At 38.4% G+C, this 25,770-nt stretch overlaps 1 protein-coding gene and 1 pseudogene across 1 annotated transcript; one reads left to right on the top strand and one right to left on the bottom strand.

The window, feature by feature from the left end:
- Window positions 1–1,456: 1,456 nt before the first annotated feature.
- On the top strand, window positions 1,457–25,746 carry LOC110041284 (atrial natriuretic peptide receptor 2-like). Its single transcript, XM_089278153.1, has 21 exons — window positions 1,457–1,683; window positions 1,836–1,881; window positions 4,217–4,798; window positions 5,232–5,530; window positions 5,944–6,079; window positions 6,548–6,805; window positions 7,552–7,745; window positions 9,066–9,137; window positions 9,621–9,698; window positions 10,029–10,133; window positions 10,642–10,713; window positions 11,495–11,657; window positions 12,165–12,311; window positions 12,679–12,853; window positions 13,527–13,667; window positions 13,955–14,078; window positions 19,579–19,647; window positions 19,867–20,041; window positions 20,959–21,057; window positions 22,719–22,810; window positions 23,744–25,746. The coding sequence occupies exons 1-21, from the start codon at window positions 1,666–1,668 to the stop codon at window positions 23,810–23,812; spliced, it is 3,114 nt and encodes a 1,037-aa protein (XP_089134279.1). The 5' UTR covers window positions 1,457–1,665; the 3' UTR covers window positions 23,813–25,746.
- Window positions 14,901–16,940, bottom strand: LOC149098770 (uncharacterized; annotated as a pseudogene).
- Window positions 25,747–25,770: the final 24 nt, after the last annotated feature.

Genomic DNA, 25,770 nt, shown 5'->3' with positions numbered 1-25,770 from the left:
TGATAAGGCGTATCCAGATGGTGGGTCACTACTGACACCCGTGAGAGCTAACCAGATGCCTTTATTAAATAACAGGGACAGAAGGCGAGCGCGAAGGTTTAACACGCTCCTGTCTAAGAGGAGGGTAAAATAGAGCACGTTTTCAAGGAAATGGAAACCTATAAAGCCATAGGCCAGATTTGGCGGCACCCACGCTGGCTCATGCCTGTGTGCGTGGAGTTGGTTGCTCTTTTGTCTGAAAGAAGGGTGAGACTCTTCGAAACAGTCTAGAAGATACGGCGAAAGGTAACCTCAACAGTTCTCCACAAATGCGCACATGTTCTATTTACGTACTGAGCTGTCTGTAGACGCAGAGTAATTTTGAATGCTGAAACGAAATTAGTTCTTGTTTGGGCACGTTTTTGCGTGTGCACTTAGTCATCCGAGTTATTTGTTCTTGCCATCGAATAACAGACATATTGCAGTTGTTGTAGTTAAGCTTTATGAACGTATCCAAGCGGCATCTGGATCGTGAACACAAATTGCATCTAGATCTGTTCAATGAAAAAGCGTTTAATAACATCGTGTTTATTTGCCTGTTGTAGGCGCACGTGCGGGAGTTTTATCTTTTTGCACACACTCATTAGCATTGAAGATTCTAATTAGCATATAAGAATCGGAGTTTGTGAAATCACTCTACTAAGTTCTGATTATTTTTCAGAAGGCGAACGACGGCGGCTACTTTTTCGCATTTTAATTTGGAATTGAACGGTGGCATCACATATTTTGAGACCGATAGGCGCACAGAACAGATCCAGGCAACTGCGAAATTTGAAGGTAAAACATAAATTCTTTTTTTTTCTACGCGATGTCCTTGGGGTCGCCGTTGTCATTGCTTAAGGCGCTCCCTATTGTTAGACCTGTTGAGTGCGTCAGTTCCTCGGCAGCATAAATAACCAATGAGTGGAATAAGTCTTTGCCTTAAATTGGGATATAAAAAGCGTAGGATACATTTGACGGTAGATTATTGCATGCTGCCCCTTTTTAATTTTAAATAAACCATCAAATCTTACGCATAACGAATTATCGTGAAGTGTACATCATAAAAACTATAAAGGTGGCTGGCAACAGTTTCCAGCAGTTTTCCAACAGCTATACTTTGACGGAGAATGCTACCTCTGTTTGTCAAATGATGCTTTAATATTGGCATCACATGAATGCCCGATCACCAGTAAACAAGTTGTGGTCATCCTTTTTATATAACAGGTTACCATAGCAACAATACAACCCGCTAGAAACATCCTCAATTTTGGTTTTCAGTGCTTCTAACTCAAAACAAGCTCGGTGACCCTCATTTGTGATAAGCATGATAAGTTGTTACGTTTTGTAAAGTTAAAACAAAACTCTGTCTGTGGGGTTCAGGGACACATTATCTTGTCAAAAATTAACCATTCCAACAATTTTGTGGCGTGGGAGTGACAGGTGCACAGGACCAAAGCAGAGTAATCAACCTGGACGAAACCTTCTTGATATAACACCATATTCTCAAAACAAACGTTAAAACAAAAGTATGATTACTGATAAGAAAAAATAATATTTTAATCTTGGATTTTCTTTTTGACTTCAAGGTTGCGTGACAGAAAGCTGAAGAATCGAATTAGCAAGCTTCTTTATTCAAAAGTTACAATGTTCGTCTTTCTCTTGGTAAGAAACAAGTTATACAATCTCTTCGTAATATTTGTATTTAATGCTTTCCTGAAGTAAAACAAAATAATATTCTATTTATACTTTCTCCACATATTTTGTCTGCTATACGCCAAACTAAGGCTTACTGTGTTTTGGTTTTTCTTCCATAGCTGATTCCAAGTCTGGGCGTAATTACGCCTTCAGCATTAAGCAAAGGTAATACTGAACTTTGTGCGACAAATTATTTTAATTTCATGTGTTTCAAATAAGATGTAAGGTCCCGTGAAAATTGCAGCATCTTTAATTTTAAAGTATTCATTTAATAAGTTAATCCGTGTTATCGTTTGAGCTAAATGAGCACACAATTAACAAATACGTGAGTTAACCTAATAAATTTTAAAAGATTTGGTAAAAAAAATCATATTTTTACAAAAGTCAGATTAATTCTGATCTTAAGTATAAATATAAGTCTGAACAAATTCATAATGTCCATTCTGATTAAATCTTACTAACTTACTAGTAAACAGTATTGTTATACCTCCCAACTCAGATACGTTTTGCGATTGGAGGAGAATGTGTCACGTGCCATGGGTCAAAACTAAATAACTCCCTAGGGCGAACAAAACTCACTAACTCCCTAGGGAAACGACAACTTGAACTTTCGACTCGCACGTGATCAGGTCGTGCACCTTGAAACGGCGGCAAATTTGTGAGCCAGTCGGCCTAATGTCAAAAGGCCACTGAAGTCGGGCAACGTTTGTCACTAGAGAAGACATTCATTATTCACGAAAAGGGATTTATAATTCGGCAAAAACATATCAGATTAACAAAGGGGAAAATTTGAACATTCTGTGTCTTCAAGTTTTTAATTTGGCGCCAAAAATGGGTCGCCCGCGTTCGACAACTCGCTCTTCGATGGCTGTCGCCACTCGCCAGGTAGGAAAATAGTGTCATTTACAACCAAATATGCTGTTCCTCGTCAAATCAAGCACAGAATTCTCGAGTTAAGCATTAGAAGAAGGCAAAGCAACTTAAGTGTTGTCTTTATTTTTGTTAGCTGCAAAGAAAAAGACTGTTATCGTGTCGTTTCGGTAGGACGGCTCGGCTTGAGTGCCGCTCGTACAAATCATTTTTTCGCAGTTTTTTTTCTATTTTTGAGTCGGGAGGTATAACAAAACACTTGATGACTAGCCCCTCGGGAAACAGTGAGTTCTGTTTCCCCTCGACCCTCAATGTTCCTCTCGGCTTCACCTCGGGGAACATTGAGGATCTCGGGGAAACAAAACTCACTGTTTCCCCTGGGGCCAGTCATTAAGTGCTTATTATAACATAGCTCGCGCTTGTCTTATCTAATTCCTATTGAGCCATCATGAAAGAAATCTCTATATACGCACCGCCGTGCGCATATCAGATGAAGTGTGCAGTTTCATTTTAGCCGCAAATTGTCCGTCGAGTTTAGCTCGGAGTTCCTTTTGTTAAAGTTTAGGCAATGTGAACATTATTCTGAACAATCCAAACCCTACTTCGAGCTTTCGACTTTTGCCAAGCTTAGATGTTTACTAAAACTTGAGTATTTTGACTTCGTTTGTCTGCATTTTCATTGAGTATATTTTTGGCTTTGTTTGCCCACATTTTCACGTCAAATTAATTTGAAAATAAACTATTGTTTCATGCTCAGCGTGCGTATATCGAGTTATGGATGCACGCGGGAAGTTTGGAGAGCACGAAAGAAACGTAAGAGTTGTTCGATATACGCACGCTAAGCATGAACCAATTCTTACCTCTTTTTTTGATCCTACCAAGTTACTGTATTGTAACAGGAAACACTAAAATCTGAATTTCTAGGTTGTATCTTCTGTCTTTTTACTATTAACATGGACAAGATATCGTATAGACGTAGCTCTTAAATTCCGATTGTTCACCTTGTGCATTTAGAAAAACACGTCACCTTGTACATTCAGAATAAAAGACACAACACTTACAAGTTTCGTGGAAGACACAAGATAAAGTTATAGAGTATCGACAGACCATGTAAAATAGAATAACAATTTCTATTTACAAAAATGGCGGCAATACAACGATAGAATGCATAACTACGTGAGAAATCTAACGAGATTTTTGAACTAAACATCTTTTAACCGTTGGTTCGAAGTGAACTTTTCCTGATGAATGTAAATAGATCATGGAGTTGAAAATTAGTGCTGACGTGATCTAAAATACTAAGGCAACTACGAGAACACGACGTGCGACAGATTTCCAAGTTTTTGTGCAAGTGTTCAAATAGAACAGATCCCCTATAAGTGCTCAAGTCCCCACGTAGGCGTGTGGAAAAATGTTGGGTTGTTTCTCAACCGCAACAAGAATTACAGGCTGCGCGCAACAATTTGTATACCAGAAAAAACGTAGTCCTCTAGAGGAAGGCTCTATCACACTAAACATACAGGGTATCTTGAATTAAGAGAATATTTACTAATTTAGTGGTTAGGTTATTACAGTAAGTGTTTAATGAAGTGTCGAGTCCATTCAATTTCTTTCTGTTTGCCACCGTCAGAAATTCGAGTTGGTGCATTATTGCCAATGACAGGCCGTTGGCCAATCGGAACACGAACAGCTGCAGCTGTACCCATGGCAACATCTGACGTCATGAACGATTTTACCCTGCTGTCAGGACACAACATAACGTACGAGATTTTTGACAGCTCGTGTGAACCTGAAAAAGGCCTTCAAGCAATGGTTGGTTTTAAAAACGTCGACATATTCATTGGGCCCGCGTGTTCCGTGGTCACTGAACCAGCGGCTTTGCTCGCAAAGATATGGAACAAGCCTATTATAACTTATGCGGCGTCTTCAAATGAATTCATCAACAAAAATGTTTACAGTACGCTTGGCACCATAACAGCGTATGCAAGACGCAACGAACGCTATACTCCAAAGTTTGTGCTCCAGATTTTGAAAGCGTTTAACTGGACAACGTTCGCTATTTTGAGCTCATCTGAAGTCGAATGGAAGACGATGGCTGGTAAAATACGAAGCGCAGTGGAATCTACGTTGAAAGTTTCCTTGTTCGAGACTTACGATAACAAACTCCCGCAGTTTGAGAGAGTTTTGTCCAAGGGGAAGAATTTTACACGGGGTAAGTTCACTATTTACTGCCGCCAAATTCCATTTTCACTTAGAAGTATATATACAGTCCAATTTAGGCAGGTTTTTTTAAATTTCTACTGCGTTGGTGAACATGACACAACGAGTAAACACTCCTTTGTAAACTTCTAAAACTTGTTTACCAGTCTCATCTCACTTTTGCCTCACGTACGTTTTAAACAAAAAAGCCTCTGCAAAGAAGATATCTACCCTAACAGCTTTTCCTGGCTCGTTCATTGGTTTGTTGATTGGTGGGTTGGCGGAGCTGGTTGGTTAATAAGATCTTTTATGTTCGTTTATTGTTTGTTAGTCCGTTTTAACTTTGTTCTACTGGCGCACAGAATGACTCATTCTTGCAAATGGCTAGCTCAGATTTCCCCACTGTGTAGACTATAGAATTATATATTTTTCTGTCTTTTTGCCAGTGTTCCTTATTCTATGTTATATCAACGAAGTCCTTGCCATAATGAAGGCCGCTGAGAGTTTAGGCATGACAAATGGAGATTACGCCTTTATAACATTAGACTTGAATACGGACGTGTTTTATAACGATGGTCAGTGGACTGGAAACGAGGGAAAAGACTCCAAGTTCCCGGATATACTGAACGGCATTATAGATCTTAGTGTTTATCGACCTGAACTTTCTGAGGATTTTAAAAAGAAGTACAAAGAAATGGCTGTAAATCAGCTTGAACCCTCCATCAAGAGAAACTTGCATCCTGAGGTAAAGGGTAGGGATGTTTATCATATCTTGTTCTTTGGCCAATTTACTGACTTACTAACTGACTGACTGATCGAGTGACTGACTGACTGACTGATTGATTGACTGACCGACCGAGTGAGTGAGTGAGTGACTGACTGACTGACTGACTGGCTGACCGAGTGACTGATGGATTGACTCACTGACTCACTGACTCACTGACTCACTGACAGACTGACTGACTGACTGACTGAATGAGTGAATGAATGAATCAATGAATGAATCAATGAATCAATCAATGAATCAATCAATGAATCAATCAATGAATGAATCAATGAATGAATCAATGAATGAATCAATGAATGAATGAATGAGTGAATGAATATGCGAATGAATGACTGATCTATTAACCTACTACATTTACATCTCACTGATAGCCTTCGTGGTACGCATCGTTTGTGTATGATGCCGTATACCTGTACTCTCTGGCCGTGAATGATACTTTAACTAGTGGAAATGACATCACTAACACTTCAGAAGTCGTTGCACGCATGTTCAATAGACGTTTCCGAGGTAAGTTTTTCTTAATGCCTTAACCCAAAATACTCTCGTCCCATCCTTGCTCGTTTTTTCGGCCACGAGGCCAATCAAAATGTAGATTTTTGGCTTAGAATGCACACAGTGGAACTCTAGGAAAAATCGCCTGACCTTGATGATTAAAACTTTTACGTTAAAACGACCTTCTGCATTGCGTACAGTTGTTCCAATAATAATCCTTTTAGCATGAATTGGCAAACGTGCTTGTGTGTCCATAAATGAAGTTCTTTGAACTCAGGGGTCATCTACAAGTATTTTGCATAATAAAATAGAGGCAAATTTCAGTTTCACAGACTGTAACATGAGTGCTTTTGGGAACTAACTTGTTTTGCTTTTGCTACTTGTTCAGTTTTTCTCTTTCTTATTATTATTGTCATTATCATTATCATTGTTATTATTAGTATTATTATTATTAGTAGTATTATTGTTATTATTATTATTCAGGAAAATCGGGTCGTGTATTTATGGAAAATGGTACACGAATACCAGAGTTTGTCGTCGGTAATCTTCGGGATGGCTCGTACAAGTTCGTCGGAAACAGAACCAATCTACGGAAGAACGGTTCAGGCTCAATTTATCACGAGCTACGACTGTTTCATAAATCAGAGATGCGGTGGCCAGGTGGATCAAGTCAGGTCCCTGTTAGCAATCCAGTGTGTGGATTCACTGGGAATGAATGCCATCAGAAAGAGGAAAGCACAGGTTAGAATTGATCCTTGCCCTTCCGCTAACGCAATTTACCAATCAAATTTCAAAGGACAATATCCCGGAGGGGGGGTAAACTCCCATATGAAAAGGTCGGGAATGCTCGTCGGCTCAATTAGGGGTATAGATCAAGGATTCTGGTCTCGCTTAGGGTGTTCATAACAAAACACCACTATTTTTAGCTGTCAAAGTATCTTTAAAGGTTCGTAGGTGATGTCAAACACAGAATAACGTGCGAAGCCAAGTGAATCATTAAATGGGCCCTTTCTACGATGTCACGCTTTTCCAATTGTTTCATTCAAACAAAAAACAAGACTCACCGCTCGATTTATCATACCGAACTTTTAACTATACAAAGCTTCATAAGAATCAGTTGCAAACTCGTGAGAATATTGGACCCTTAACTGCCAAATTTCACAAAGGAATGCATGCAACGCCTGCCCCAGGCATACATAGCTTTGCTAATACATGTTACCTTCGAAAGAGAATAAAAAAACAAACCAACCAAAAGAAAGCTATCAAAACTCAATCCAAACAAAACCTCACTTTTATTTTGAATAACTGCTGGAGCTCAAGAAACACAAAGCCGAGCGAAAAAATAGCTCTCGACAGACTTGGAAAAACAGCATTTGCGTCTTTGATAGTATTCCTAAAACTTCCTGACTAATGTCGTTGAGTTGTGACGCGGTGCATCATCGATAATAAAAACTAAAACACCCTCTCATCATTTCTTTATTTCTCAGACCATCTCAGTGTCATTCTCGGCGTATCCGGAGCGTGTCTACTACTTATAGTCGTCTTCGTTCTCTTGATCTGCGCTAAAAGACGCGTGAAAGAGCAGGAAATTTTCCACAAAAAGTGGATTATTGATTACAAAGAGATTGCGCCATCAGATGACCCAGACGACAATTCCACCATCCCCAGCAATTGTCATCAGGTGAGCCCTGAGATCAGAGGCAAATTTCTCCCAACTGCACTAAATACATTTTAGTACTTTATTCTGGTATTTAGTTATGAATCGTTTCCTGAGAAAATCTACTAAACAGTTAGATTATGAGCTCGAGATTTCTATTTAAACAATAGCGTCTTTCTGTCGAGGAACTATCGGCTGACAGTTGCCCCGCGGAAATTTGATCTTCTTAAAACAAATATATGCTAGTTTTAAGAACATCAAATTTCCAAGGGACAACTATCAGTGTTTAACACTCTATTGTCTTCATTGTTCACCTCTAAATTTTCTTCCGCGCGCCAGCTCAAAAATCACAATGAATTATTTTCAACTTTTTTAGATCAAAGCTGTGAAAGCCAGATGTAAAATTTGAAAGGAAAATAAACAAAAACCCACTTGATACAATTTCAATTGTTAATTTTTTTTATAAGCTCGCTTGTTTACAAAAAATTTTTCATGGACGAGTACTATCCATCCGGGTATTTTCCTCGGACGGGCACCATGGGCTGATAGTGTCTCTCCGTGGATGAACACTATCGCGTCACGTGATCAATTTAAACCAATAAGAATCGGAGAAAATTTTGCGGTGAACTATGGCGCGTAAAAGTTCACGCATAGAAATCGAGAGCGAATAATCTAATTGTTTTAGTATAAATCTACTAGTCGTTCAAAACTCTATCTAAATCCTCTTCACAGACACTTTGAAAACGCCAAGAAGCGACCGTCACTAGCTTTGTTAACTAGCACACACTAGCACGCTACTCACTATCTACAACAGAATAAATAATGATAGAACGCTAGTAGATCTATACTAATATAGAAAATATTCCTTAGCTGTATACTTGAGCTTGCTCCACTTGAAGAAAGGTTTATCAACACAAATTAAAGACATCCTACAATTCACACTTCGTCTGACAAGGGTACAATGCTTAGGAACTGCGTATGTTTTCATTTTCTACCGAGAGAATTTTGCCCTTTGCATGGAGTTAAAATAGAACTCAAAATAGAGAAGCGAGGTAGCCTAGTACAAATGGCCGATGCGCTGCTTTCCGACTAGGAGGTCTGGGTTCAACTAATTGCCGTTTCTCTCACAGTGCGTATAAATTGGAACTGTGTTTTGTTGTTTTAATGTGATCTGACAAAACGCTTGGGGAAAGAGGGTGATCTTTAATGGATGGGCATTCCATCTAGGGAAGGGGGGAGAGGCAAAACTCCTCGTCGCTAATTACAGCATGTGCTGATGCTGAAACCGAAGTTAAGCGTCGTAACTATGCTCTTTCAAGCGAAGCTGTAATTTTTTTCTTTCAGATAAGTCGTCAAGGCTCCATGATTAGCATTCTTCCTTCCTCTTTTTCCTCGAGACTTAAAGGCGTTTTTCGCGTGAGTTTTTTTTTCCGTTGTATTTTGCTGAGATTTATGCAGAAAACTCTGTAAACTTGAAGGTTTATAGAAGAATTTGGAAAAAAACGCTGTGGTTATTTCTATTGCCGCTGCTGACGAGGACTACGACGACGACGATAATGATGATGATATTGATTATGATGATGATAATGATGATATTGATAATGATGATGATGATGATGACGACGACGACGACGATGATGACGATGATGATGATAATGGTGACGACAACGATGATGATGATACTGACGCCGATGACGACGGCTGGTGGGGTGAAAGTGACGGCGATGGCGTCTAGGAGTGTTTGTTGTTTTGTTGTTGCCGCCTTTAAGCGTGGATTTGCTCCATTATATATACTGTGATGAAGAATTTGCTTAAAATTGTTTTATTTTGTGGGGCTAGCTATTGACTGCAAGTGGGATTAAGATAAAGGGACCTTTTTTCCCTGTGTTTCTCTCTTAGGGCAAGGCTGTATTAGTGAAGAGAGTTTGTGATGGAACTTCTCATCTTACAGATAATATGAAAGCAGAAATACGTCAGGTACATATCCTTGTAACTATATACTATGCTAACCTCTTACTAACCGAGCGCGGCGTGGTGCTGTAGAAAAACGACTGGGGGCCGATATTTCAATCGATTCATGCTTTCGAAAACACAAAATAAAGTGCTTATGACCGTTTCCATGGAAACGATCAGTGTGACAAAATCCCGACCAAGAAAGAAGCAATCTGACAGCTCGGATTTACCTAAAGACCAAATTGCCCTATAATAAATGTTAAATATTTGATTTGCGCATCCCAGCCCCCAGGATATACAAAAATATACTAAAATTCAAAGTGATTGAAAACTATTGTATTTCCTCCTTTACAGGCATGTGAAATTCGACATGTAAATCTCAACCCATTTATGGGTGTGTGTGCTGAGTTCCCGGATGTTTACATCGTATCTGAATATTGTGCAAAAGGAAGCCTGCAGGTACTGGGGTCTAGGGGTGGGGTGTATTTTCGAAGCTAAACAAGCATTACTTTTTTATTGACTTCTACCATTTAGACATTCATTCATTAGGTCTAGCTAACTCGGTCCAGCTATACCTGTATGAATTACTTTCACTTGACTACGACGTCACGGCAGCCGTATTGGTGTTCCAAAACAATGAAACGACGGCCATGTAGGTGTACCAAACCAATCCTGTGAAAGCTGAACTCTTTTCTCATGTGAAAACTTTCTTTTGTGAATGAATGTGAATGTGGAAAACGCTCTGTTTCACTTTAAGTCGATGTTTGCATGGTGTGGTCACTTCTCTCCTTGTAGCCACTCTCTTGAGCGACCAACTCTAGTTATGGTCATCAATGTGAAACCTTGTTTCAGTTGTTGCTCAAACTCTCAGATTAAAATCTCTCGTAAACGATTGCTCCCATGATGAACAAGTTAACGAACACGATCACGGCTGACACATATCAATGTAATTATTATATTTTCGCAGGATATTTTATTAAATGATGATTTTAAACTGGACTGGACTTTCAGGATGTCTTTTGCTTCGGACATTGCGAGAGTGAGTCAACGAGTACACTAAGTTATACATCAATAAGCACTTAGTTATAGGCCTTCATGGAATTATTTCGTGCCTTGCAATTGTCCAGGTGACAGTCATTAAGTGGTTTGTTACCTTACCTGTTTTACGAATTGACCAGAAAGGACAAAGAAGCTCACTTTCACATTGCCTCACCCCTCAAGTTACACTGACGAAGGGCTGAAAAACAAAACGTCAACTTTACAAATGCGCCACGGAGGTTAATTTACCTTCCATATTTTCACGTTGTGGGAGGCGCGGTGGCCTCATGGTTAGTGCACTCGTTTCCGGGGACATTATGTTGTGTTCTTAGGCAAGACACTTTACCCTCACGGTGCCTCTCTCCACCCAGGTGTATAAATGGGTACCGGCGAACTTAATGCTGGAGGTAACCCTGCGATGGACTAGCATCCCATCCAGGGGGGAGTAGAAATACTCCTAGTCGCTTCATGCTACAGAAACCGGGATAAGCTCCGGCCTGGTAGGCCACTTGGCTCGTATGCAGACTCTACCTTTACCTATTTTCACGTTGAGGAACATTTAGGTACCAATGACTACAGGTGAATTTACTGAATGTCGTAGCTAACCTTGACTAGCATCCCATCAGGCGAGAATAGAAATACTCCAAGCCGCTTCATGCTACCAAACCCAGATATATCTCCCGGGAGATGGGACTGGTTATTCCACTCAGGATTTTATTTCCCATACCTCTACAATGGCTCTCACGCTATTGCTGACAGCTCCACTACTATTCGTTTTCTAGGGCATGGAGGAACTACACAAAACTTCAATAGGTTACCACGGAAACTTGAAGTCTACTAACGTCTTAGTTGACAGTTACTGGATTTGTAAGGTGGCTGATTATGGCCTGCGGACCTTCCGCGAAAGCAACCTATATCGAAAGGAAACATTACAGACTCTATCAGGTTACTGGCTCGTGTCTTTTTACTTTTCTGGTCTTAAAGTAGTAGCGAGCTGTATTTATTTGTTCATTTATTTATTTTCACTTGAGGTTTAAGTATAAATGTTTAACGTTGATGAAAGTCAAAACAAAATTCAAATTTCTTATTAATATAGCTAAATGACATTCTTCCCTTCGCCTAGACACCCATACATATTTTTCTTTCCTATTAGGTCTTAAAATTCTGCATTTTTAACGGTTTCCGTCAAAGCCGACTTCCGTCTTTTCATTGTCATGGGAAATACTCCAGATTTTCTCCGAGTGAATCAACCGCTGACCGAGGAACGGGAGAGATTCTGAGCTGAAGATTGCATTTCTCTCTAAGACAAAAATTTCTATTTTCCTGATAAAGTTACTGGTTTCTCTCTAACCCTATTCCAGATTGTCTAACTTACTGCTTAGAACCAAGAAAACAATTTTGGCACTGATCATAAAATAATCTGAATTTTTAATCATCAATATTCGTACACAGCTCTCTTTTGGACTGCGCCTGAACATCTACGTACTGCCGCTGGCCATGGAAATAGTCTGCTAGGAGACGTTTACAGTTATGGAATCATGTTACAAGAGATAGCCCTCAGGGAGAAACCTTTTTCCACTTCACTTCTCGGCCCCAAGGGTCAGTATTTATAAGTGCAATTGAAATGTGCATACATGAATTGAGGATTTAGAATTTGAAAATTTCTAAACCTCCGCAAATCACGCAGCTATTGAGATAGAATAACCAAGTTTCTCCTCTAGTATAAAAAAGGGAATTCTGATTTCTGTTACAAGATGAATTACTATTTATGATTAGGGTCAATACGTTATTTATAAACACGTCACGTGAGTTTACATATAAATAACTTGAAGTTCAAAGCAGCAGTTTTTGACTGTTAAGTCTGGCTTTATTTCTTGTTAACCTGGGGTCAGACAATTATCTGAGGCAGAAGTCTTACTATTAATGTTATCTCTCTACAAGGTACTTTGAATTTTCCTTGTTTTAGAAATACTCTTCTATGTACGGAAGGGGATTAAACCACACTGCAGGCCCCAGGTCCCTCCTGACAGTGCCCCAGCACCATATTTGGACCTCATGAAGATGTGCTGGGATGAGAGCCCCGAAAGAAGGCCCACCTTCAGTGGTATCCTGAAAATCCTTAAAAGAATCAACCATGGAAAGTAAGTCAATGTTTTTGACCATAATTCCTGGCATGGACTTTTGTTCTTCTAAACCAATCTAAGTTAAAACGAGAGGAGAAGTGTAACGCCTAACCGTTAGTTTCCCAGCACCGAAACAAAAAGTGGAGCCCGAATAAAAACCCAGTATTTTTGTCCAATGCTGACCAAATTTAATTTATGAAAATATAGAAGGGCCGCAGCCACGACGAATCATGGTAAAATATAAAACGTTCTCCGGCTAAAAGTATATAAAAAGCACAAGCTTTTGACTGTCTTAACTACGGTCTTCAACGGGTGAAATGGTACAGACGCGCTAAAACATTCCAAAATATAGTGTGACAAAATACAATAGAATAAAAATATGGAGTAAACTTAAGAATATTTGTTTAAAAAAAAAAGAATGCTAGATTGTTCTGGAAGTGGGAAAGAGTTATTGTCCGTATTGTTGATTGTTTTCTAGCGCTTCTATGCCGCTCCACCCGGCCGTTGAAGATTGAAGTTAAGACAGTCGAAAGCTTGTGTTTTTATATACTTTTAGCCAGAGAACGTAAGTTTAATTTAGTTACTATTATGACCTCTCCGCGCCATGTACGGCATAATTTATGTCTGCAACGCAAGCTAGCTGATAACTCTCTAGAATTTTTCTCTCAATTTTCCTTTTTTTTTCTTTCAGAACCGTTAGTGTAATAGACAACATGCTCTCCATGATGGAAAAATACACAAACAACCTGGAGACTATTGTAAATGAACGAACAAGACAACTGCAAAGCGAAAAAAACAAAACTGATGAACTTCTTCACAAGATGCTTCCAAGGTAAAATATTGCTATTTTGAGTCGTTTCTATCAACGGGAGACTGAACCATCATAAAACGACCTTTTCGAGCAAAAAAAATAATAATAATAATTAGATTTTCGCGAAAAATTAAAAAAGATACCAATTGTTTTCTTGTCATAACTTTCAGTTTCGTAAATTGTTTACTGCATTAAGATAAATGATGGCACATGTTAACGAAGTCAGTCTCTGGTTTACTCAGTATAAAGAGAAAGAAGCCTGCTTCTTAGAGTAAGATTCAGTTCTATTTACGTTTCGTTTGACGCAGGAGCATTGCAGACCATCTTAAAGCAGGACTTGAAGTGAAAGCAGAGCATTACGATAGTGTCACCATATTTTACAGTGATATCATGGAATTCTCCAACATAACGTTACTTAGTTCACCAATACAGGTTAGTTAAGACGTTCTATAATTTGCATACAGATGAACTTGGTTCTTCTTTTAGTTAATTCAGTATATAACAAAATGTTTTGTCTTACTTTGGAATTAATTATGAGAAGGGTGAATAAAGAGAAAAGCAAACAAACTGTGGACTGGGAAAAATTCCGTATGACATTCCGCGGCTGATACAACCTAAGTTATGCCAATTCTTTACATAGGCTCGCTAATTCTCATTGGAGTTTTGAGTCTAATTGTGGTTAGTCTATTGAAAGAGTCATTTGGGTATTATAATATTGAAGGGAAAAATGAAATCAAATTTGTATGAATAAATAGGCCAATTTCCAGTTGCCAATGTCCAGGGTGTCAAAACGAGTCTTCTTCATTTTCCTTTGAATGGTTTGACACGAAGACTTGCTTTTAAAAAGACTCAAAGGCAGTTCAAGAATGGCCTGTTTACTTTGTTGTCATTGCGAGGAACGTTTGACAAGTTGAAACTGTAATATAGTATCTTTGCTGACTAGACTGACTAGGTGCAAATTCACTGACTGACTGACTGACTGACTGACCGACCGACTGATCAACTGACTGACTGACTGACTGAATGAATGAATGACTGAATGACTGACTGAGTGACTGACTGACTGACTGACGGACTGACTGACTGAATGAATGAATGCATGAATGAATGAATGAATGAATGAATGAATGAATGAATGAATGACGAACTGACTGACTGACTAACTGACGACTGGCTGGCTGGCTGGCTGACTGACTGACTGACTGACTAACTGACTGACAGACTAACTATTTTTTTTTTTTTTTTTTTTATTGCAAAACACAGGGAAAAAAACAACTTACAGTTCAACTACTTACATTACTTATGGGACAATTACCTACATCACTTACTGGATAATTACTAACAATACAATTACTTACATTACTTACACTACAATAAGTTACATTGTATTAATTAAAAAGACTACTTACTACTTACATACAATACACGTTACTTACAATACTGACAAGTGCAACACTTGTTAAGGTTGACCTACAGTACAATAATATCCGTGCACAGTGTTAGCCTTAGGGTTTTCTTCATTTTTTTTTTTTTTTATACAGTTGCTTGTTGGTAAATACGTTTAATTATTATTATCACCCACTTAGATTTCTAAAGATTATCATTTGACGCTGCTCCAGTTTTGAAGCTGTTGTAACATGCCAGAAAGACAGAGAAATGTTTCATTTCAGGGGGCAAGTTGCGTGTCCTACACGACCATATATAATATCTCGCCACAGGAAAATTAAAATTAAGTTTCTGTTTATTCTTTGATTTGTCTGGCCTTAGGCCTAAGACTATATTTAAAGAAAGGTTGTATGTTCTCAACGCAAGATTTTGGCTTACAAGAAGCTCCTTAAAGTTTTGCCAGAAGGTAGAGACAACTCTACAGGACCAGAAAAGATGAATTAGGCTTTCCTTCTCAGTTTTGCAGAAACTGCAGAGATCGTTATCTTTTATTCCTACTTTTTTAAGAAAATCATTAGTCGCCAGTCGTCTATGCAGCAATTTGAATTGAAATACAATTAGTTTTATAGATTTTGTACACTGAAAAGATAGCTGGTACGCCGCACTCCAGTCTATTGGTTCATGGGCTTCAAAGGCACAATCCGTAGCCCATTTTTCTTGACTCTTGGTTGGACACCTTTGTTTAAGACCAATTATTTTTTTTATAGGCCTGTCTGCTTGGTTTACTTGCCTTCATAAATTTCGTATAAAAGCTTTCGTATTGTATATTTGTATTATTGTGTAAAGGTACTTTGATTTTTTTTAAAGCGGATAACAGCCCATAAAAAGCAAGATAATTTGTTTCAGTGATACCATACCGATCTTTGAATTCAGAAAAGGATAGGAAGGTGTCTGAATCTTTCATCAAATGCGAAACCCTGTTAATCCCTTTTTGCTGCCATTTTTTGTAGAAGATTGGTCTGTTATCGATTCTTATAAGGGAGTTGTGCCAAAGGCTCTGAGAGCGAAAATGGTCTGTATTATTCTCGTAAATGATTTCCACAATAAATGGATAGGATAAATTGACATACTTTAACAGGTCTTTTTTGCTAAGGTTGCCGCTGAACAAGGCTCTGCCACCGTAGTTCCGGAGTTCTAAGTCAAAAAAAAATTTCCATTTTCCGTGATTGTTTACATCGGTATATTTTTTGACCCAGGTAGTTTTCAATCCTTTATTGAAGGATTCAATATCAATCATTTTTAAGCCGCCTTTTTCATAGTCATTAATCATTACTTCCCTCTTAATTTTGTCGCCTTTGCCGTTCCATAAGAAATCATAGAAGAGCCTATTGATTTCCCTTAAGACACGGTGATTAGTCGTGAGGGGAGACAAAATGTATACAAGTTGGGACGCAATTAAACTTTTTAGAACAGTAATTTTGCCAAAAAGGGTAAGTCGACGACACTCCCAACAGCTTAGGCTATTTTTTATTTTTATCAATTTTTCGTTGTAGTTCAGCTCTACTGTTAGGTCAGGATTAGTCGAGAACCATACTCCAAGAGCTTTGGTCTTTCCTTTAACCCATTTTAGGTCTCTTTCTGGGCATAATTTGTCTTCTTTTTCGGCATTAGCACCGATCCAAAGGGCTTCCGTCTTTTTGTTATTTAATTTAAGGCCAGATATCCAGATTTTTTTTTTTTTTTTTTTTTTTGCATGCCTTTTCTCACCTAATATTTGCCACTTAAATTTCTACTAAACACAAGCTTGATAAGCTGCAAAAACAAGACGAATTAATTACATCCTTAGCCGCCACAAAAGGAGCGGAACATCAAACACGCTATTTACCGATGGTGTGAAACTACCCAAACAAAAACTTCGATGCACTGGGTAGGTAAGCAGTCAATATTCGTTCTTAGCTTTTTGTTTTGTAATTATGTGTTAGGTTGTCCAAGCTTTATACTTGTTATAGTCGCTCTGTATGAGCGTGTCTTGTGGTTAGCTTTTAGATCAGTATTTGCTTCCAATGTTTGGAAGCTCCCATTTATATACAGAATTAGCTTGTTCAAGGATTATTATAGAAAACCGTTAATTTCAAGCACCCGCATTATCTTCAACATGGTTGTGACACTTCAGCTGCTCCCAGGAATAATTTTTATCTCTAGACACTTTGAGGATGCATGGATCTTAAAATATGTTCTCTTAATGTAAGAGGCTTGGGAGACATGCTAAAGAGAAGGGAAATGTTCTCTTGGCTCAGGGCAAAAAACAGCTCTATTTATTTTTTACAAGAAGTCCATTGCTGCGAGAGCACGTCCACTATGTGGTCGGCAGAATGGGGGTACAAATCCTTTTTTAGTTGCTGTACGGGCGCTAAGGCAGGAGTTGCAATTCTATTCAATAATACATTCGATTTCGAAATGAAACGAGTGTACTGTGATCCTAATGGACGATTCATTATTTGTGACATCCAAACCAACCAAAAGTATATAACGCTGGCCACCATTTACGCTCCCAACGACGATGACGCGGCTTTCTTCGAAGGCTTCTTCGAGCATTTATCAGATTTTCAATGTGAAGAAGTAATTATTGGTGGCGATTTCAACTTAGTGCTTAATTTAGATAAAGACAAGAAAGGTGGCGTCGCAAGAACACACAATAATTCAGTTAGGATCGTTCAGGAATTTATGGAAAACTTAGATTTAATTGATGCTTGGAGAGTGCTACATCCCGATTCCCTAAGATATACTTGGCGCCGACGGAAACCCGAAATTCAATGCCGACTAGACTTCTTTCTTATTAGCCAAAGCTTAATGTGTAATATCATGCGCGCCGATATTTTGACAGGATACAAAACAGACCACTCAATGATCGATATCAGTATAGCTGTTCATTCGAATCGAAGAGGACCAGGCTTTTGGAAACTTAATACTTCTTTCTTGAACGAAATTGAATACGTTAACCAAATAAAATCAACAATCCAAGCTGTTAAAGAAGAATATCAAAATGATGACACTGTGAACCACGCATTATTGTGGGAGATGATAAAAATGAAAATCCGAGAACAATCATTAAAATATGCAGCTGCCAAAAAAACTAAAATTTTAAAACGGGAAGAAGAGCTAGAAAAAGCAATTAACAACTTGCAAATATATATGGAAACAACAAGCGACGAGGAAAATGCAAAACAAGTTGGGGCTCAGGAATTAGAAAGAAAAAAGGCAGAATTGGAGAATATAATTGAGTACCGCACCAAAGGTGCAATCTTAAGATCGAAATGTAGATGGTATAATGAGGGAGAAAGAAATACAAAATACTTTTTAAACATGGAAAAAAGGCACTACAAACAGGGAGTAATAAGTCAGCTAAAAATTAATGATGATGAAACAGTAAACACTGACAAAGAAATTCTAAATCAGTGTGAATCCTTTCACAGAAATCTATATAGCTCTCATATGAATATCAACGACACTTATGTTAATGACATGTTTTTCGACGAGAATAATACTAAGGTACTGAACCCAGACGAGCAAATGTCATGCGAAGGCCTGCTGACCAAAGAGGAATGTTTACAAGCCTTAAAAAATACAGAAACAAATAAAACACCAGGCTCAGACGGAATACCTGCCGAATTTTATAAAGTTTTCTGGAACGATTTGTCGGACTTACTTGTTAATTCGATTAATTTTGCATATCAAACAGGTCAATTTTCGGTAACCCAGAGACGCGGAATTATTAAATTAATCCCCAAAAAAGATGCAGAACCATACTTTATTAAGAACTGGAGACCAATAACTCTTTTGAACTGCGACTACAAAATCGCGACCAAAGCTATTGCAAACAGACTAAAAAAAGTTCTACCGAACCTTGTAGATAATGATCAAACTGGATTTCTTAAAGATAGGTTTATCGGGGAGAATATTAGACTCATTGACAGTATAATTCATTACGCAACGGCTAACAAAGCCCCTGGTCTTTTACTTTTTCTTGACTTCGAAAAAGCATTTGATACAGTAGAGTGGCCTTTTATTCAAAAAACATTTAAATATTACAACTTTGGACAATCACTAATCAACTGGATTAAACTATGCTACCATAACACAGAAAGCTGCATCCTCAATAACGGATGGGCCAGCGACTTTTTTAAGCTCGAAAGAGGAGTAAGGCAGGGTTGCCCCCTTTCTCCGTATCTTTTTATTCTCTGTGTTGAGGTTCTAGCGGATGCAATTAGGAAAAACTAAAATGTCAAAGGCATCTTTGTGAATGGAAATGAAATAAAAATTAGTCAGTATGCAGATGACACCACTTTAATACTCGATGGCTCCAAGGAATCTCTTACATCTTCTCTGCATATATTGAATAATTTTCAACGGATATCTGACAGACCAACTAACTAACTCACTAACAGACTAACTGACTGACTGACTAAGAGCCTAAGTGACTGGCTGTGCTTGCTTTCTCGATTGATTGATTGATTGATTGATTGATTGATTGATTGATTTTTTTTAGGTAATAAACCTACTTAACGACCTACACTCCTTATATGACACAGTCATGACGCGATATGATGTTTACAAGGTAAAGAAATCTCAAGTCAATCTTTGTTTCAATCAAAATGAATATTTAGTTTCTGGAGTTTTCGACTCAGATTTAGACTTCGTGTCTCTACTTTTGACCTATAACTGTCTACCTAGCAGTTCCTCCACCCACCGGTCTGTCTGTTGTCTGTCTCTCTTTCTCTCTATCTGTGTCTCTGTCTGCCAAGCCCACTTAAGTAACATTTCTGTCTTTGTATAGGTTGAAACAAGTAGCGATTCCTACCTCGTTGTGTCTGGTCTTCCGGAGAGGAACGGGAATAAACACGCTGGTGAGATAGCCAGCATGTCCTTACGCCTTGTCACGTATCTTAAGGAATTTAAAATCAGCCACATGCAGGAAAGAACGCTGCAGTTCAGGATTGGAATTCATACTGGTAAGTGTGGTGACTTCAACTAGTTTAATGGATCGCTTCTGTGCGTTCAGATTGGGACATTTTTAACGATTTTTTTTATGGACATCCAAATTGATGTCTCGTGCTCAGGAAATCTCACAATAGTAGATTTTTTGCAATATATTAAAGATTCAGTTTAGTAGCGAGGCCTAGAGGACACATTCAAAGGAAATAGAATGAGCGTGTGCTCTAGACCACGAGGTTACAAATCTGAATTCCAAAATATCGAAAGTAGCCTATTTGAGATGATAAAAGAGCAGTGGAAGAACTCTTGAATATATTCATTTCATTACCGACCTGGTGTTAATAACAAAGTTAAATGTAAAACACCCTCTGAAATAACCAAGCTGGGGCTTGTAAACCATGCATACGTTTGCCCCATATACTTGCAACTATCCTGTGCGGTTTATCGCTAAGCTAAACTAGGGGACAAAAACGCGCTCCCAAAAAGAATTTGGGGAAGAGACTGCAGTGGATTGCACCATTGTGCTTCCGCCAGAGCGGATAAACATACCGCGCAGCGTTCTACGCATCCGTAGACCTACTTTCGGGCTCAGGTAATAATGCGGGCTGCTGTGATCGTTGCAATGATAGAAAGAACGGCGGACTGTGAAAAGGAACGCGAATATGTCGCTGGGTTGATTTATTTATACAAGAGAACAAGACTCCCCCTGCCTGCTGAGAGGCTCTGTTGCTTATAAATTCAGTGGAGTGCTTATATGGACGCAATATGTGAAGAGGGTTTGTGGAAAAAATGTGTCTTCGCACCGAAATTTCTTGTATAGCCAGGTGCCTGGCCAAACATCGCGCATCCTTATTACGTTTTTCCGGTCTGAACCATTGTGCATCATAAGAAAAAGCAACAATCATGGCGTCTCCGTCACTCTCTTTCTTTCCAGGACCCTGTGTTGCAGGAGTGGTGGGTCTGAAGAAGCCTCGGTACGACATATTCGGCGAAACAGTGGACATCACAAGGCAGCTGGAAGAGGCGGGAACTGGTATGTAAATATTCATGATAAAATGAACTGAGAATTAGGGCACCGTTCAAATTTTTCTGAGATGGGGGAAGGGCTTAGTGGGACTTTATATGGGGAGAGTGGTATGCCTTAAACACGTACTCATGTGGGGGGCCAATCAAAAAGACGACATCCTACTGTCGCCTTTGACGTTTTTTTCTTTGGATGGGCTGGAGGCGGAATTCCCCAGCCCACTTTATATATAGTACACCATTAACAGCATTAACTCCGCCGTAGAATTCCTTGGTGCCGTTTATATTCCTGGTTCATCACGAGAAAAAGTGCAAGCTTAAAGGAACACTAATATTAGGACGTACCGTATTTATTCGGTTAAGCGCCCATGGCGCTTATTTAATTTTTGGACTTTCAGGGTGGGCGCTTATTCGAGGTGGGTGCTTATTCGAGGCTGGGCGCTTATTAAATTTTCACCATTTTCAGTAAGTAACAAAACAATAAATAAGAACAAAACATGACAAAATATTAAAGCATATAAATTGTAACTGATCATTGTTCGGTTTATGCCCAGGACTAACAACTCATTGTTTGGTCTTCGCAGAAGTCTCTTTAGCTATCGTAATTCTCAATAAACATCATAAAATTTTCAGAAATGAAACTAGAGATTGTAAGCCATTAAAGGTATACCGTAATAATCAATACCCGTATTCCTCTTGTGCACTTTATCATTATTATGTTTTTTTTTTGGGGGGGGGGGGTGGGTGCTTATTCGAGGCTGGGCGCTTAAAAGTACTTTTTGGGGGTGGGGTGGTGGGAGTGGCCGCTTATTCGAGGCTGGGCGCTTATTAACTTTTTCTACCTTCAGGGTGGGCGCTTATTCGAGGTTGGGCGCTTAATCGAATAAATACGGTGAATGCGTTCATTTTTGAGGGAAAATGGCAGTTATTGTGTTTTTTAGCCTAAAAATATTTCCAAAAAGGCTTCTGTATTTGATGAGGACTCCGTCAAGATGCCAGACATCAAAATAACTCTGTTGTAGTTCATTGTTCAAAACTCGCTGTTGTCTAATTACAAGAAACATTCAGTTCTGTGTAATTTGACAATTGCAGTCTTTGGACCAAGACTGAAATGGACAGTTAAGCGGAAAACATGGTTTCAAAACTTGGGATATCATCATCATTCCTCAATTCTTTGTCGCTCAGTGCTAAAGTGGCTCTCCTAGATGACTTTCAAATGTAGATACATAGAGGATATCATATGGATGCGCGGGGGATACGAAATTTATCTTCGAGTGTTGAAGATTTAAATATTTTCCAACACGAGAAGGGAAATTTCGTATCCCCAAGTGGCCATGTAATGTTCTATTTATTATATAAACACCAATAAAATGCAAAACCAGTTCACTTTCGCTGCAAAAGGCGCCATTTAGTGTGTAACTATAGCAACGGTGATCTTTCCACATGTGAAGTTAACATGTTATTTCCACGAGTGAAGATATCATTTTTCCTAGTGAAAGCTCACCTGGTATTTCATTGGTTTTTATATCATAAATGCTTTTTCTTCATGAGTAACTTACATACATTTTCTATAAATCTTAGATTTTATGAATATATTAGTAGCTGTAGCAAGTATCATAAGAATATGAGATATGCTGACCGTAAGCTTTTTTGTTTCAACGCGTTCTACAGCTCAGAATATCCACGTAAGTTCCACGTGTAAGCTAATCCTGGATAAGCTGGGAGGCTTTAACCTGGAAGAGAGAGGCCTGGTTAAGATAAAAGTGAGTAGTGCTTGAAGACTACGACAATAGACCAATTTTGATATATTAAAGTTCAGCCTAAGACCATATACCTCAGTACGAGGCTCCGGGGAATAACTACAGAGTTTGAGGGGTTTATTCCCCGGAGCCTCGTGCTGAGGTCTATTGTTTTAGGCTGAATTTTAATATATCGAAATTGGTCAATTGGCATTACCATATATTTCTGACTTACCAAAACCTACCTATACCAGCTTTATTTTGCTCAGTAACGTTTCTTGTAAAAAAATAAATAAATAAATAAGAATAAAGCCTTAAATGTGAAAAGGCAATTACAAAACTTAACGCGCTCAAATAAAACATTACGTAGTGTGATACGTAAGTAATTTGAACATTTTGAATAAATGTTTAAGGTTAGAATTGAACTTTGGAAATATAGAAACTATTTTATTTATTTATTTATTTATTAATTTATTAATAATATACACGAAAAAAATTACTCGAATCTGATTGGCTGAGAACAGTGCAGTTCATCAAGTGTAACACCAGCGCAAAAAGTATAACACCAGTGCAAATTACACATCGTAATTCTAGATTGTGATTGGCTGAAAGAAAATAGGAAATTTTTTAAGCCAATGATACCGCGTAAAATGACGACGAAAATTTAATTTGGAAACTTTTTTTTTTCGGGGAAAAAATGGCTTCAAGAAAAATCTTCCGGCATTTCCTCCACGCGAATTTTTCCATGTTTATATTATTTATTTGTTGTTTTGCTTTGTTATGTCTGTTTATTTGATTATTAGTGCTTAGTTGGTTTGTTGTCTGTCCTTCTGTTAGTTCCTTTTGCATCATATTTTTTTTGTTTTTATCCAGATCGTTCTTCATTCTTACCAATCAGTGCTTTTCAGCTCTCTATGTTCCCCTAGCAGACTAATCTAATTTTATTTTCCATGCCAGGGACTTGGTGAAACGACGACATATTACCTAACGGGAAAGGAAACAACAAGCAAGCCAAGTCTTCAATAACTGAATGCCCACTGCTGACACTCGCCGACCTCTCTCGACCGCTTTTTGTCAGAAATGTTGGAAGTGTTGTCCAGCAGCTTCCGTAAACAACATTTACTACTCAATAAGAGATGCTTTCTAATATACTGAACTTACACGAGATACTACGCGACACTAACCGAGATACTACGCTGATTCTGATTGGTCAATAGAGTTGGACGAGCCCTTCTTACAAATTTATTCGCTAGCTTCCCTTTGAAAACATGAGTGAAAATTAAGCTCAAATTTTCTCTTTTTGTTACAAAATAGCGACATTTTTGGTAATTATTAAAGCTGCATCTGGTCTCGCTTGGAGCATTTTCAGATCTCTCACGTTCAAAAGCTAATGTAATCCTCGACCACTTTACCTACCCACTATATCATGGCATCATTTCCAGTCAGAGTCATGTGATCGCAGCGCATGCTTATTGAGTTGTACCTCGGTTATCACACATGTTCAGGGACGGTGAAAAGATGTAAACATCTGTCGAAAGTAAATAATCAATTTTTAATTTATTTATACTTAAAAAAATTTCACGTTAATTTAGTGTTAGTTATCCTAGGCAAAAGATAACTACGTTCAAAATATAATCCTCGCTCTCAAATTTTCAGGGCAACTATTTACTTCTTTATTAATGAAACGTTCCTCGCACATTAAATTACAGTAATGACGCGGTACAACGACAGCAAACCCACAAACAAGAAATAATAATACATTATATAATTGGGATTAATAATTAAGCTGCGGCCTGGAAATCAAAACAATATTTCAACGCCAGGTATTCATCTATTTAGGCCGGCTTGTGTATTTCCAATAACAAAAGTCATTAAAATGCCCACTGTTGAATAAGTAAATATGTTGTCATCAAATCAAAGAAACGAAGTTTGGTTTCCGCCCTCCTAAAGGCCAACCACAACAAACAAGCTGTATCAGGTACTGATATTAACGAAGTGAAATATAGAGAGAGCACTTCTATTTCCAACTTGATTTCGCCATGGCAACATCTTAACTGACAGCAAGGCAACAAAATCATTGAAACAAAATTAGTTTCACAAATTACCGAGACTCGACAACAGGTAGGGACATGGAGTTTGTATTTCATTTCAATGAATATCTGATACTGAATTGCTTTTTCCACACGTCACCGGCATACAATTGTAGTTTGGCCTATGTCATTGTGATTCTAAGTCGTGAGAGTGCTTTGCGGCAAATGAACTTTTCGAAGAATTATACTTGTGATTGTTACCTCAATTTATTGTCATTTCACTTAAATGTCGTACATCTGACTACACGTGTATAAGAAAAGGAAGGAATTGGATGAAATACGCAAAACGAGACCTAAAAACATACTATTTGAACTTAAAAAGTGACACTCGAAATCATTGATGTCACAACGCATCAAGTTTATGACTAAAACGATAACACTAAAACACAATGCCACACTAATTAACGTCTTAAATGAAAACGAAATCTATTCCAGCGTTATATATTTAGACCAGATTTGTTGACTTCAGGAAGTACCATCTTTAAACCGAATCACCAATGAGAGAATTATTCCGTATCTATCTCTACATATAATTGAATCGTTTCTCAGACGACTGTCGCAAAATCAACGTCTGTGCTAACAGAGAAAAAATTTCGAACGTAACTTTTTTTGCTATTGTTGTTGTCGTGGTGGTGGTTGTTTTTTAACGTAAAAACTGTCATAAGATTCGGGAAAATTCGGTTCACGACCTTCATGATCGATCTCCGAGAGGCCACGGCAAAACTGAGAGTTCGTCGTGTGCGAACGGAAATCTAAAACGCTAGGACACCTTTAAGTTAGTTGGCTCGCAGATAAGGGAGAGTTTCCACAGCTTTATTGGAGATAAATGTAACCCTCTATCTAACTGGAAATTAAAAACCTGTTTAAACTTATACAGGCTCTGTTCCTGCAGCG

The sequence above is a fragment of the Orbicella faveolata genome, unplaced genomic scaffold (assembly GCF_042242905.1).
Source record: "Orbicella faveolata isolate gen_17 unplaced genomic scaffold, um_ofav_v1 contig_46, whole genome shotgun sequence".
NCBI lineage: Eukaryota > Metazoa > Cnidaria > Anthozoa > Scleractinia > Merulinidae > Orbicella > Orbicella faveolata.
Note: the sequence above shows the minus strand (reverse complement) of the source record. Positions and strands in the feature narration are given on the sequence as shown.